This window comes from Fringilla coelebs (assembly GCF_963513975.1).
Source record: "Fringilla coelebs genome assembly, chromosome: 2".
NCBI lineage: Eukaryota > Metazoa > Chordata > Aves > Passeriformes > Fringillidae > Fringilla > Fringilla coelebs.
Genome location: NC_140029.1, coordinates 62,975,820 through 62,990,283, shown reverse-complemented (window position 1 = coordinate 62,990,283; position 14,464 = coordinate 62,975,820). Strand labels below are relative to the sequence as shown.

The following is a 14,464-nucleotide window of genomic DNA, read 5'->3' as shown; positions in this document are numbered from 1 at the left end:
GCATACACAGCTTCTTTGGGCACCCTGTTCCAGCGCCTCAACAACCTCACAGTACAGAATTTCTTCTTAATTTCTAATCTAAACCTGCCCTCTTTCAGTTTCAAGCCTTTTCCCCTTGTGCTATCACTACATTGTCAAAAGTCCCCTTCCAGCTCTTCCATAGCCACCTTAAGGTGCTGGAAGGTGCTATAAGATCTCCATGGAGCCTTTTTTTCTCCACACTGAAATACCCTCAACTCTTCCAGCCTGTCTTCATGGGAGAGGTGCTCCAGCCCTCTGACCATCTTCATGGCTCTTCTCTGGACTCGCTCAAACAGGTCCAACTCTTTCTCATGTTGGAGGCCCCAGAGATGGACAGAACTCTCTTGATGGGGCAAATGAGAGTGGAGTTGAAGGGGAGTATCACAGCCATGAGATGCTCCCCTGCTTGCCGTGACCCCATCGGGCAATCGCAGCCACACGTGGTCTCAAACTGGGGCTTAAAAGCTGATGTGAAGAGTGGCATTTCCTTCTGCTGCCTCTCTACCACTCTAGTGTAGCTTTGAACTGAAAAATTAACCTTTTCTAGAAGTACCAGGGGTTCCCTGAATGACAGGAAAACATGCATATGAAGGTAGATCACTTGCTGCTGCTTAAGGGTCCCAGTCACTTGAAGACTTCATTTCCTATTCTCATGTCTCCTTCAAACTCACAAGTTTACTGTTGCTTTAACTTTCTATGCACATACCTATTCTTAGATTTTGCCTCCTAGAAATTTGAGGTAACATATCAAAGTACTTTTTAAGGGTAATGTGGTCCCTTGAGGGACCTAGAGGCATTGCAAGCAATTTAACTGTCAAGAGCTTTATTTTTTAGAATAGCTATGTTGGTGCTTTTTTAACTATATTTTTTACTATGATACTTCCACAGTGAAGAACTTGCATCTTCAGCTCCATGAGTAGAGACATGCAAGAGCAATAAATGCAGAAAAGGCAGTAAATGGGAATGTGGCATGTTATTGAAACTTCATGAGAAAATCCCTAACAAGGATGGTCTAGAATCCTTTCGTAACTAAATCATAATTTAAAAATTCTATTACTGTATCTGCACCTCAGATTTTGACTCATGTTCCCCACTATTTTGTCAGCAATGTGAATAAGGCAGCAGGATGTTCTCACACATCCAAAGACATTTCTGTCCTGTGAAATGATGGCTCACTTACAGAAACTCAGTATCTGTTTCTTGTTCCTTCTCCCCTGCACCCAGAGGAGATCCCTTGTTAGCTGTGCGATCAATAAAAACATTTCTTCAGCCACAGGTAAATCTAGTTTATTAAAACACAATTCTGACAGTTAATTCAATTGCCAACAAAGTGATAGTGTGATCAATAGGAAAAAAGTGACCTCATAAGTGAGATACATATAGCCTCTAAATGCAAAATTATCTGATAATCGGGTGCACTGGACAGACACAGACAGAAGCGTGTGGGTGAGATTAGACTGTGGCTATTTTTTTGCATTCTCTTGCAGTATTTGAAGTGGGTGGTGTCTCATGAGAAGCTTCAAGCTTGCCACTTGTTGCTGTTCAGGTTTCCTCCTGAGGGGTGAAAACCACGGAAAAAAGTTTGTCCCTTCCTTCCAATTATGAGCTCACTATATCTGCATGGTCACCATCTCAATCAAATTCCCATTGCAAACCACTGCTAATATTCCCTTTTTCATCAGCAGCATGGGATCAAGGAGTTCATGTGGCATCATTAGGTCAGCTCTCAGGTATGCTGCTGCCTTATTGAAATAAGGATTTGGAGCATGAACTTTAGTGAAGAGTTCTGATAAAACTCTGCTCTTACATCAAAGGCAGCATGAAGTGACTGAAACAGATTGAACATAACCCTTAGCCAAGAAAAAATGTGCCTTTTCCAGTGATTTGCCAAGTACTTCTCCACCTGACCAGCAATGATTTGTTTTCTGAATATTTCAGACAGAGCTAAAAATAGGTTGCTGCTGTTATTTTTGTTTGGGAGCAATAACATTCAGTTTATGGAGTTCTTTCTCCATAAGTAGTTCAGAGCATTGAGGAGTATCTTCACAGAGAGAAACCTTCCTTTGGTTGAATTTTACGACAAGGGAAGGCTTTCAGCATTTTTGTTAGCTTTCATATAAGTCCAGCTGCTTTCTTGGAAAATATGACTAAACTTCTTGTCTGCTTTTAGTAAAAGATGAGGTAATTAAACCCAAAATCTAAATATGGTCTAACTGAGTTTGGAGCCTGTTTTCACTTAGGTCTAATTTTTAGAAAACATTTTAGAAAATATTCAGAGACTTACAAATACAGACAGCCATTTGATGAAATTTTCCAAAGTACACACAGGAGTAGATTCCCATTGCTTTCTAAAAAAGCTCTCCTCCACCTTCTCTGTTGCCCATCTTTTTTCCTGTACCTGGGTTAGTTCTTCCCAGTTGGATTCTTTCATGTTTGATGTAGGAAATTCAAACCAATGGGAAGTTAATCCTATGAAAAAAGGGATCAGTTTCCTTCTCAGAGGAGACTGAAGATGAGCAATTGGGAATGCCTTTGGCAGCTTTTGGTGTCAGACTGATTTACCTGTGCAGTGGAAACCACTCCCTAGCAAGCTTTTTGGACCAAAATAATTTTTAAAGTTTGTCTATGGATCCCTGCATGGGAATGGAACTGCTTAGCCTCAGCTTTGTGAAAAGCACTGGCAACACTGGGTGTAAAAACAAACCTTGAAGGAATTGACTCCACATGAAGAGCTGCAGGATGCAGCCCAGTGCTCTGGGTACCTGCATCCTGCCCTCACTGCCAGCAGTCATCTTACAACAGTTCAGGACGGTGCCACTTGCTTGAAATCATTCTCTCACTTGACAACCCATGAAATGTTGAGAGAATACCTTGGTGGCTGGCTCAGAGTGGAAAATTTAGACGTGTTAGTGACTTCTGAGCAGCCTGAGCCAGTGCTGGGCCTCTCTTCCTGTTCTTAAGTCAGCCTCAGTAGAAAGCATAAGTGATGCTTTCTATTTCTTTAATGTGCAACCCCTTTGACAGTGTTTGTAGTAACTGGCAGGGTACTGTGAATATGAAGGGAATCACAGTGTCTGAACCCCTGCACATGCAGGGAAATGGAGCACTGAGAGGTTCAGGCACAGACACTGAAGTGGTCAGGTGAGCAGATTCCCTTTCAAGTCACTCAGTATTGTGAAATGAAATAATGGGACTCCAGAAGCAAGGTGGATTCCTTTCAATGCCTTGTCCTGGGGAGGGTGAACAACAGAGGAGTCTTTACACTGCTAAACAGACGACAACCAGGATCATACCCAGCCACCCGTCCTCAGATCATTCAGACTCAGTTTTGGTCACCCACAAAGAACTCTGACCCAGAGACTTATACTCCAGAGATGCCTGGCAGTGAGCAGCAGAGCTGCAGGTGGGCCAGCAGCACAGCACACAGCCTCTGTCATTGAACAGTATGAGCCCAGTCTAGAGATCACATCAGGACTGTATATATACATATATATATATATATTGTTTTGCAGTTCTGAACCAGCTACCTGCAGCACAAACTTCTGATTTTTGCTTTGAAATTTTCAGCAGCAAAGTAATAGAGGAAGGGATCGAGGCAGCTGTTCATGGCAGCAAGGCAGAGAGTGACCACCAGCGCCTTGTGCAGGTTGGCCTGGCTGCAGCTGCTGTACATCAGGTGGGCAGTTCTCAGGATGTGGTAGGGCAGGAAGCAGATGAGGGAGAGGATGAGGGTGATGACAATGGTTAACAGCGCCTTCCTGTGACAGACTGCCCTCCCGCTCTGCGGAGCCCTGGACTTGAGCAGCGCTCTGATGGCGAAGACATAGCAGAACACAATTGTGCAGAAGGGCAGGATGAAGCCCACGACGAGGACAAAGCTGTTCATCATGAGGAGCCTGTGTGTGCTGGAGGGGTGGAGGTCCAAGCATTTGACTGGGTTGCTGTAGCCAGCGATTTCCTTGTTTAACAGAGGGCTGGCAGCTGCCAGCACGAAGATCCATACGGCCACACAGGTAATCCTGGCATACTTGGGGTTGGTCACTGTTCCGAGTTTGAACGGGTGGGCGATGGCCACGAAACGAACCACGCTGATCACGGCGAGGAAATAAATGCTGCAGTACATATTCATGTACAAGGTGTAAGTCATGATCCTGCAGAGGATGTCACCAAATATCCAACGGGACCCCAAGAGGTAATACGAGGCCCGAAAGGGCAAAGTGCTGACAAACATGAGGTCTGAAATGGCCAAGTTCTGCATGTAAATGTTGACTGAGCTCCTTTGTGAAGTCTGGAAGAAAACATAAATGGAGAGGCTGTTTCCAACGGCGCCCGGGAGGAAGATAAAGAGATACGTGATGGGATAAATGACTTGTTTGAAGCCGTCAGTTGTACAGTTGGAGGAGCTGTTAGTGAAGCTGCCATCTAGTGCCTCCTTGGAAATGTTCATAGTCTGAGCCGGCGTCTCCATTTTTCTGCCAAAGGAAAAAGAAGTGGTGTGAGTGCTGGGTTACAGGCTGGGCAGGGAGTTTGTCTATTTGGGACTGTTTCACTGAGGGTAGAAATTGCAAGGTGCAGATGACAGTGGGAAGTAAGGGTTGGTTAACGAGTAATTACTTGTGACATCCCAGTAAATACACGTCTCAGGACACAAAGCCCAAGTAAGCTCTAATGAGTTTCAGTGCTACAGCAGCTGGTTGTGTCCTCAGCCTGTAAGAGTGCTGCCTTTTAGAGGTGCTGTGTGTGTGTTTTAATGACAAGTCTCTGATCTTTGCTGTGCAAAACAAGCCAACTTGCTGTCAGCCATTTTGTGGCAGGGAAGTTTTGAGTCCCCAGTCACCTACCATGGAAACATCAAAACCTGATCGGAAAAGAAATCACTGCCCACTGCTAGGCCTGCATTTCAAATTAGACTGGAAAGCCAAAAGAACTGAATCTGCCTTGTGGAACCAGGGAAGTTCTTCTGGTATATTTTTGGCAGTATTTCCTGAGCCATACCAGACGTATTTTGATACATGTAAAAATTAAGGACATTTTAACCTTAAACACTGCGCAAATACTGTGCTAATTATGCACGGTTCATTTTTTAACTCCCTCCTCCTTGCACTGTATTTCTACTTTCTTGTTAGCTTCTGGTGGCTTTCTATGTCTCCTTTTGTGGGGCCTTTGCTCTGCGTACCCCTCTCTAAGCCTCGTCTGTGCTCAGCTGTTCTGCCCCAGCCAGTCTGCAATCCACACAACACTGCAGCTTCCAGGGCAGCCCCCGTTTGCAGCCCTAATGAAAATGGCCTCTGAGAAAAGGGGCTGTGCTCAGAGAGACACATTTCTCCTCCTGTGAGGCTATAATTCAATCAAATCAAAACCACTCACCACTAAAACACTCTAAATCATAATTTTTTTTCTCATTAGTGTCTATTTATTTTCTGTACTCTTGATTTCTTATCTCAGCTGTCCCGCAGCTAATAGTATTTTCAAAGGAAGGTGTCAGTATTGTTTCTTGTTCGACACTGGGAGCAATTCCCTCTTTGTATCTGCCAATGTATTCTAAAGATGGGACATGGAAATTTTTAGCCTGAAAACCACAATGGCATGGCATTTCCAGATGCATGGAAAAGAAGCTTTTAATTTGCCCCAGAGTGAGTGATAATGCACCCATGGTACATGACAGCATCCTATCTCTGATTCTGAACCTCACTGGCTTCACAATTTGAAACTAATTGTACAGGTGGGCCCTCCTTGGGGATAAATTTGGCTTTGCATTTGGATACTTCGAGCACCCAGCTACCCAGTGTGCTGTAAATGGGAGCTATTTGCAAACTGGAGCCGTGGTGTGGGAGCCTGATCTACGTTCAGAGCAGGCCATGGTATCTCCAGGGCTGTGTCTCAGAGTCTGAGTCCCTTAAATATAACAACCAGATGTGCCCCAGCATGCATCTTTTTATCCAGCCCCAATGGGATGGGAAGCGTGGGAAGCACAGCCCCGGCCGGGCTGGACTCCCACGGAGCACTTCATGGATATTGGGTCTCAGGAAAGCACTGGACTGACTAAACACATGCTCCTAAAGTTAATCTCCTTCTTGTTTGAGATGCTCTTTCTTCATGAAGGAGATGGAAAATATATTCTTCTTAAAGACAAATCTTCAGCAATCACAGGACTTTCAATTGTTTTGGTTTTCTTTACGGAACTACAGTCTGATATACACGTTTTCTATATGAGATCAAAGACCAGCTTTCTCCAGAATGAATATGATCCCCCCCAATTTCAGGGAAGCATTACAGCCCGAGGTATGGCAAAGGAAAAAGCCCTTCTGGGTCTGTTTTCCTGTGGTCCAAGCATCCTTGCCTTTAGAAACCCCACAACACAAGAAAATATTAGTGAAGGGATCTGCCGCCTGTTGAAGCATTCTTGATTTGTGTGCCAGCTGTGAGGTAGAGGAGTCAAATGAGGTTGAAGAACTTGGACTGCAGACAAATCCCAAGCCCTGCTCAGCACTATGAGTGATGGCTTGTGTCCAGTGCTAGCCCATGAAGGATGGGATTGGGGCAATGAAGATTCAGTTGATGAAAAGCTCTTGGGTCCCTGCACCCTGGGAAAAGCACTACAAGCACAGGGGCTGAGGCACTTTGCTCAGGCTCCTCACGTGAGGGTATATAGCCAACAACTACCATTTAATCTGTTTTGTCCTCTAACTGCACAAATGCTCCTCAATTCTCTTTCCAGCTAGACCAAGAGGAGAATAGTGCATGTGCAATTGAGAAAATTCAGTATTCTTGACCCTAGTAAGAAAATCAGTTCTCAGACTCCTCTCCAAGTTATTCCAAGACAAGTTTCAAGCTTTTATGGGATGTCCAAGAGAAAGAAACTGGAGACCAGTCAGCTGAAAGCTCTTAAAGCCCCATGGTGCCTGCACTCAGCACAGGGCCAACAATGACCCATACAATTTTCATGTGTAGATGCTCCTGTTCCACATTTATCTGTGTGTCCTGTCTTGACACACAGATCAATGTGGAAAGGAAGGTGAAGCGAAAGATATATTTCGTGTGGGACTACCTCAACCAACCATAGAGGATAAGGGGAGAATTTTAGCCTTCCTTGAGTCCAAGAACTGTTATTAACCAGCTAAGTTTAGGAGATGGCTCCTAGGTATACAGGACTAATGATCTATCTAAGGACAGGCCATAAACTTCATTTTCAGCAGAAGCATCCAGACGGTTTCCTGGGTTCCTGGGTCAGGAATGAACAGGATGGGTTAAGGGTGAGAGACTAGACATATAGGAATTTTCTGTGTCTCCCAAAAGAAGGGAGATTTGCAGTAAGATCTAACAGCCCTCCAAAAAAAAAAAAAAAAAAAAAAAAGGGAGAGAAAAGGACGAGCTGAAATGGGATTCTCTCTTCAATGGCACTGCAAGGCTTGCAAGGCTCATCTGATAGAAATTCTCCAACAGATTTTTTTCTATATACGAGTTTCACTGATGGAAGCTATCAAATGGAAGCAGCTGACACATGTCCTGAGGCTCTGACAATCTCCCTGGCATGAGAAAGAGAAAATCAGCTGAGAAAGAAAAAGGGAGACTTTTCTGAAATAATTGCTGCATGAGTAGATTAGATGTAGAGTTTGGGTGGGTTTTTTATCTTTTCTTCTGTGAAATCTTTAAAAAATATTTACAGCTTGATGAGCATGGATTTTATTAAGAAATAGTTCTCTTTCATTATAAATTACATCTATATTATAAATGATACATATTTATTACGAATATATATTTCTCCTTTTATCTTAGCCTGGCTTGAGTGCAGTTTTAGGTAAGATGATAGCAGAAAGACATTCCTTGCCTAAGGTGAATTTTACATCCTTAACAAATGGATGGGTGTGCAAGACAGGTAGGGGGGTGATAAAGCAAAAGTAAGAGGAGATTGGTTTAATTGAAAGAGAGATACTAAACTAATAAAAATGCCCCAAACCTCTCATATTTTAAGCTCAGGATCCAACTGGCACAAATCCAATAGACTGGCACATGCTATCTTGAATGTCTGATCAAAACCAAATCTTATGTGTAATTCTGCACTGATCTCAAACCTGAAAAAGAGACAGAGCACCCATCAGGCCTGGCATGAGACCAAAACCCTGGTGCAAAGGAAACCTCAGAGACCTGCAGGAGAAAGGATAATCAATAGGAGCCTGTGTTGCCATGCTACCAACTTTATGGTAATGATACTGTGGGTGGCTCGGGTGGAGGAGTGGCACTGTGCAGGAGGGGCTACACAACTCACAACACTGTAAAAATATTGTGGCTAAAGAAAAGCACAACAGGGCTCCTGTAGGCAGACTCTAATCATAAAAATATACTACTAGGAATGCACTGCTGAGCTCCTTACCAGGTTAAGACAGTTGCCAGAGCACATTAAGTGAGGGTAGGAAGATGAAAGCAGGCAGCAATGGGAGGAGGTTTGGGGTGTCTTTATAATGATGCAATGCTGCAGCGGGATGAGATGTTATGTCCATAAGCAACAACTTCCTGATTCCTCGAATAATTAGTCCTGTAAAAAAATCAGCAGCAGAAGATGCCATTCTACCTTGGCATTCTACCTCTACAAGATGCCATCTGATCTTTAGTGCTGCACAGGTTCTGGTGGAGGTAGCTCTGTTCTGTTAATTACAGTAGAGCTGGGCTCAGCAGCATTGTGGGACAGGGAAGCAGTCCCAGAAGGAAGAAGCCTACATAAATTTGGGGGCTGTTTTTGAAAACAAACAGAAAATTCAACAAGCCTACATTCCAAAAGAAATATTTTAAAAAAATATTTAGTCCAATGTCTATCAGTAAAATAGTCACCAAGACTACTAGAAGGAAAAGGTCTCCATTTGGAAAGCAGAAGGCTTGTCAAAATGTGGAGAACAGGAAAGTCTGTATCATGACAGATCAAATGTGGAGAGGAAACCAGGAGCATTAAAAAAAAATAGTGAAGAGTTTCTTATAAAGGATGTTCTGGGTTGACAGTAAGTTTTGTAAACCTACTGAAAGATGAAAAACCACTTGGGAACTGGCAGGGGAGTTCGGAGGCAAAAGATCTCTTAGGAACAAGGTCATAGCAGGAAAATTCAGGGAATTCACTCTTCCCAACCAAAGATGCTGGGATATTTTCAGGGCTGGTGCAGTAAAAAGGGCAGAGGAACCAGCTCCACTCAACAGATGTGGGCAGGAAGTATTAAACCAGCTAGATAAGTGAGAGTCCAAAGAGTAATTGAGAGCAGGTGGCACTCATATCAGTGTCCCAAAGGACCTCAACCGTGAGACTGCTGGCCAAGGCACGTAACCCACCATTGCAATCAGGCCCTGTGCCAGGGGACTGATGTGTCATCAGTGCAGCTCTCATTTACCAGAAGGGCTTGATAAGGCTGCTCAAAGCCGTGAGCTCGTCATCAGTCCTGGGAGCTACTCACCACCAGGACCGATTTCCTCCTCTGGGACATTTTGAGGGCATCTGTAATGAAGAATGAAGGCACTGAGCTCATTGAAATGCCAGTCTGTAGAGAAAAAGTCATTATGTCTTCTGAAAAGGGAGATCCTGTTTGGCTTACCCACTGGAGGGCTGTGATGACAATGGGTGAAGGGGACTCAGTGGTCATTTTATACATACAAATATGGGTGTACATATATGGCTGAGGGAGGAGATTTTCCCTTCTGCTTCACTCTTGTGAGACCCCACCTGAGCACTGCATTCAGCTCTGAAACCCTGACATAAGAACATCATGGACCTGCTGGAGATGGCCCAGAGCAGGACCATGAAGATGGCCAGAGGGCTGGAGCACATCTTCTGTGAAGACAGGCTGGGAGAGATGGGGCTGTTCATCCTGGAGAAGAGAAGACCCCAGAGAGACCTTAAAGCACATTCCAGTACCTAAGGAGGCCCTATAAGATTGCTTGAGAGGGACTTTTCACAAGGGCATGCTGTGATAGGCCAAGGGGGAATAGAATCCCTGGCAGTGTTCAAGGCCAGGTTGGATGGGGCTTTAAGCAACCTGGTCTAGGGGAAGGTGTCCCTGCTCATGGCAGGGGGCTTTGAATGAGATGATCTCTAAGATCCTTTCCCACCCAAACCAATCTATGATTCTATGATGTTTGTGCATTTATAGAGCTGCATTAGTCAAAGCCTTCAACATAGCTCTGCAACAAAGGTTTCTTAAATACCTAAGCTGCCAGAGAGCTGGAAGGCATGCTCTTTTGTGGGCTGAAAGCTGGCTAAAGTGCAGGAAGCAAAGTTGGGGCTCAATAAATAAGCAATGGAGTCCTCTAGGGTCTGGCACTCAGACTAGATTTATCCAGTGTCTCTATCAACAGGCTGGAGATGACAGCTCTCCATGTTGGCAGATGCCATGCTGGACGAGTAGCAGATGAGAATTAGGACATTTTAATGTAAGGTGATGCATGCTGGGGAAAAATAATCTAAATTGTGCCTAATTACATGGACTTTAGACTGGCTGTTGCACTCGGGAAAGGGCACTTGGCACTGGGATCATTGACCATTTGCTGAAGTCAGTTCTGCATTGGCTACAACAGCAGGAGAACCAAAATTGCCAGCAAAATGAGGGGCACCATCAAGTAGGATATCAAATATTGATGCATTCCTCTAGTGGACAGTTCTTGTCTCCACACTAAAAACAGAGATTATGGAGCTGGAGAATGTGCAGAGAAAGGCAAGTAAAGTAGTCAGCAGCCCTGGGCTACCCCTGTTCTTACACAGGGCAATCAGTCAAGTCATATGGCATCCCAGCAGAGAATGGGGTGGATTTCTGTGCCATGTCTGGACAGAAGGACACAGTCTGGACAGAAGGACACAGTCCTTTTAAAGATGTGTGGTGGAGGCGTGCTGCTGCTGAAGGGCTGAATATGAAACCTCCACTGTCTCTAAAGGTGTAAATAAACTCTCCATTTCCAAACTGTTGATCTGAGATCTGCTGCTCTAAAACACTGCACTCACTATAACACGAGGAATGACAAAACAACTTCATTTTAATAAGTTGTTCTCCATATGCAAAGTTAAATAGGAAAATCAGGCTGTTCCATCAAAATATACTACTTTGGTATGTAAAGTGAGAAGTAGTTAGAAGCTCTTGTATGATCTTTGCATCTATCACAGTAACCTTTTGTCTAAAGAGAACCCCAGACACCTGAGTCTGTTTTTTATTTCTCAAATAGGAAGACAATTATAATATTGCTGCTATATAGGAGATCATTTTCATTTGCCACTGCACTTCCAAGAAAAACAGAAGTTCTCATGTTTTTTTAAAGTTCCCACTGGCTTTCTTGCTAATAATCTCTTTGTGTTTCAGGAGCAGCATTACCAAGAATAAATGAAAAAAAAATGCAATATTTAGAATCAAAACTAAATTCATCAAAACATGGCATATTATTCACCTTTCTAAATGCACATTAATGGAGAAAACCCCAAGAGTCTGACATTTAACACCTTTTATTTTTAAACTTTTCCATAAGCCAAATACATGTTTTTCATCTAGTTAAAAAACAAGGCTCTTAATCAGATCCACAACCTCATTGTTATCTTCCATCTGGCAAACAATCCTAGTTACATAAATCTACCCTTTTTTCTGCCAAAAATGTTTCTCAACACCAGCTTTGTCATAGAGAAGTTTGGTCAACTATCACTGTCTCTGGCAAGTAATACCCTAACTGCAAACAGTGAGAAAGAAAAGTACGTTGTATTTTAATCATTGCAACCATTTTATCCACAGCAGAGAAAGTAAAACAATCTTGTCTCACCTCAGCTCATGAGCCTTCTGGTGTGTTCAGTATTTCCTTCTTCTGCTTGCTGTTGGTCACAGACTTCAGGATTTTTAATGGAAAGGAAACCCACAAAAACTTGATGCAAAACTCGAGTGCTACTAATGCAGAAGCCAAAGAAAAAACATGAACAGGGTAAAGGGAAGTGAATCCTGATTAAAAGTTCTTACCTATTCTTAAAAGAGAAATGTTCTCAGCTCAAGGAGTGGTGCTAGCAATCACAGGGCAGTCTTTCATTGTTTTCACCCAATCAGAGAGGTTTTACAGCTACATGATATGTTGAGAAGCATTCTGAATTTCTGTGTTTGGGCTCAAACTTCTATATATATGCTTTCCTTAGTCAGAGTTGCCCAAAATATTAGTGGGATGCCCTAATAATTTTCCCATGAATCATGAAAGATGTTCTTGGAATTAGGGAGAGGATATTTCGTTTTGTTTACTTCCCAGAAAACAAAACACTAAATAACAAAATTGTTGACAGGCTTCTGGGATTTCGTGCATAATCTCATTCAACTCATAATTCAAGGCTGAATTAACAAGCTGAAGGACTAATTTTCCTTAAATTTTTATAGGAACAGATAGAGCTCTGTTAGGCTGTGAGCAGTGAATGCCTTACCCCCTCTTGAACTTCACCACTTCCTAGTGGAGCAGTGCTGACTGCACAGATGGGTGCTCTGAGCCCACTGGGCTCCTATACACACTGTAGATGTAAAAGCTTTATTATTTCTGTCCCTGTATGTGCTGTCAGCAGGTGCAGGTGGCCCAGACACATCCAAGTGCTTTCTGGTTGCTGTATTCCAGATCAGGAGCAGGTCAGGAATCCACACATGGCTGCTTAGCACAGCGGATGAAGAGTCTCCAAAACAACCCAACCTTCTTGCCACCCACACTTGTAGTTATCTATACCCCAAAGTGCTTTGGATAAAAACTGTGATCTCTCTTCTATTTACCACTTGTACATATCAACTTGAGAATAGCCCAAACAGTCCTTTGGGTGTGCTCCTTGTGTGGGGTCATGGTGGTAACGTGCAGTGCCTGCAAAGACTTGTGTCACCAGAGCTCACAAATAAATCCCTGGGCCTGCAAACGGCTCTGTGGGTCCTCCTTTTTAGCATGGAGATGAAAAACAACATAGAAAACCAGCTTAGCTAAGAACTAGTCTAACTCTTTTGGTCTCCAAGGTGGGCACAAAAAGTGGGTTTTGACGCTTGCCTGCATTTGAGTTGACAGAGCAAAGTCAACTTAAAAAGCTTCCCAGTAAATATCCACATCAAGTGAATTTTCCAGGTGCAGCACGACAATGAATTAGGACCCTCTTGAAACCACTGTTTGCCAACTTTTGTGGCACCTAAGTCCATGGATAAGCATCCTCTTCCAGCTGAGGTTGTGCTAGTTGTGCTGTCCCAGCTGTTTCCCTGTCTGCCAAGTCTGCCTGCAGAGTGGCTCCTAGGCGCTCCCTGACCCCACCCAGCCATTGAGGCAGGTTCTGTAGACACCTGACACGGGATGTGTCTTCTCACCAAGGTCACATGAACTAAAGAGGGATGGAAATTATCCTGTGAGCATCTTCATGGACAGAGTCCTTTGGGAAAGAGACATGACATGCATCAGGGACTGAGGTCACATCAGCCAGCGAGACCACTACCAAAAGGCAGCTCTGGCCTCAGTCTTCACTTGGGCAATGCCCCAGTAACTCAGACTGCATCTTTTTTGCAACTGGCAGAGACTAATTTAGGCATTGCAGTAGCAGTCTGATGACATCCCCATCACAAGGCATGTGGCGATAATCACTTTGGGACTGATAAGCAGGCTGTTCTCAGATACAGAATCAGAGACTGAAACACACAGAAAAGTTAAGACATTGATCACATTCTATTTTCCCGAGATATTTTGAGAACATCTTTTTCACCATGTGACATGACTATCTTCATTGCCTGGGTAATTTCCCACATTCACCTTCTTAAACGCCCTGCTTTCTGGAGTGTACTGCTTCCTCCCTTTTATAAAGTAATTCTATGTTTTGCTTTAAGCCTGGCTTTGAATAAATGAGGTTGGCTGCCAACTCACCCTGCACCTGATGAGCTAGATCCGGAGTGACTGCTTGGAATTTTTTAGAAACATTCACTGTATGACTCAGCTTCCGAGGAGAGTTTATTACATTTCTTACTAATAAAAACTTCAGTAATTCTGGAGAAGACATCTCAGAATATCATGAAGAATCAAAGACTTTCATCACAAGATACTGTGTGCATATCCCATATTTAACAGTTAGGAGCCTAGACTATTTCTGAATTTTAAGTCCCTAAAATGCATAGATGTTTGAGGACACCGCAGAGTGCAAACCACCCCTCTGGGCTGCAGTCTCCATCCCGCCTCTGTCTCTGTTTCCTTTTGCATTTCTGGCTCCACAACAACCCAGTTTCAAGACAGAAAAGCAGGAGGGGGTTACTCATCCTGTTCCTTCCCCTTGGTCATAAAAACCCCTTGGGCATAAAAACGTGCCCTCCAGCCCTGCACAGAGGTGCTGCCCACAGGGGAGGGCCCCAATGTGTGAAGAAGCCAGATTTTGGATCTGAAATAAATACTCCAGGCTAAGTAGAAGCAAAAATTTGGATTCTCCTTCACCTTTTCAGTTTCCTATAGGCTAGTT

General features: G+C 43.6%; 1 protein-coding gene across 1 annotated transcript; it reads right to left on the bottom strand.

Moving 5' to 3' along the window:
- Positions 1-3,544: 3,544 nt before the first annotated feature.
- On the bottom strand, positions 3,545-11,810 carry CYSLTR2 (cysteinyl leukotriene receptor 2; the record flags this gene model as incomplete). The annotated part of the gene is made up of 2 exons (XM_084226949.1): positions 11,794-11,810; positions 3,545-4,493 (listed from the first exon to the last, which is right to left on the bottom strand). Exon 2 carries the CDS (start codon positions 4,487-4,489, stop codon positions 3,545-3,547), a length of 945 nt encoding a protein of 314 aa, XP_084083075.1. The 5' UTR covers positions 4,490-4,493; positions 11,794-11,810.
- Positions 11,811-14,464: the final 2,654 nt, after the last annotated feature.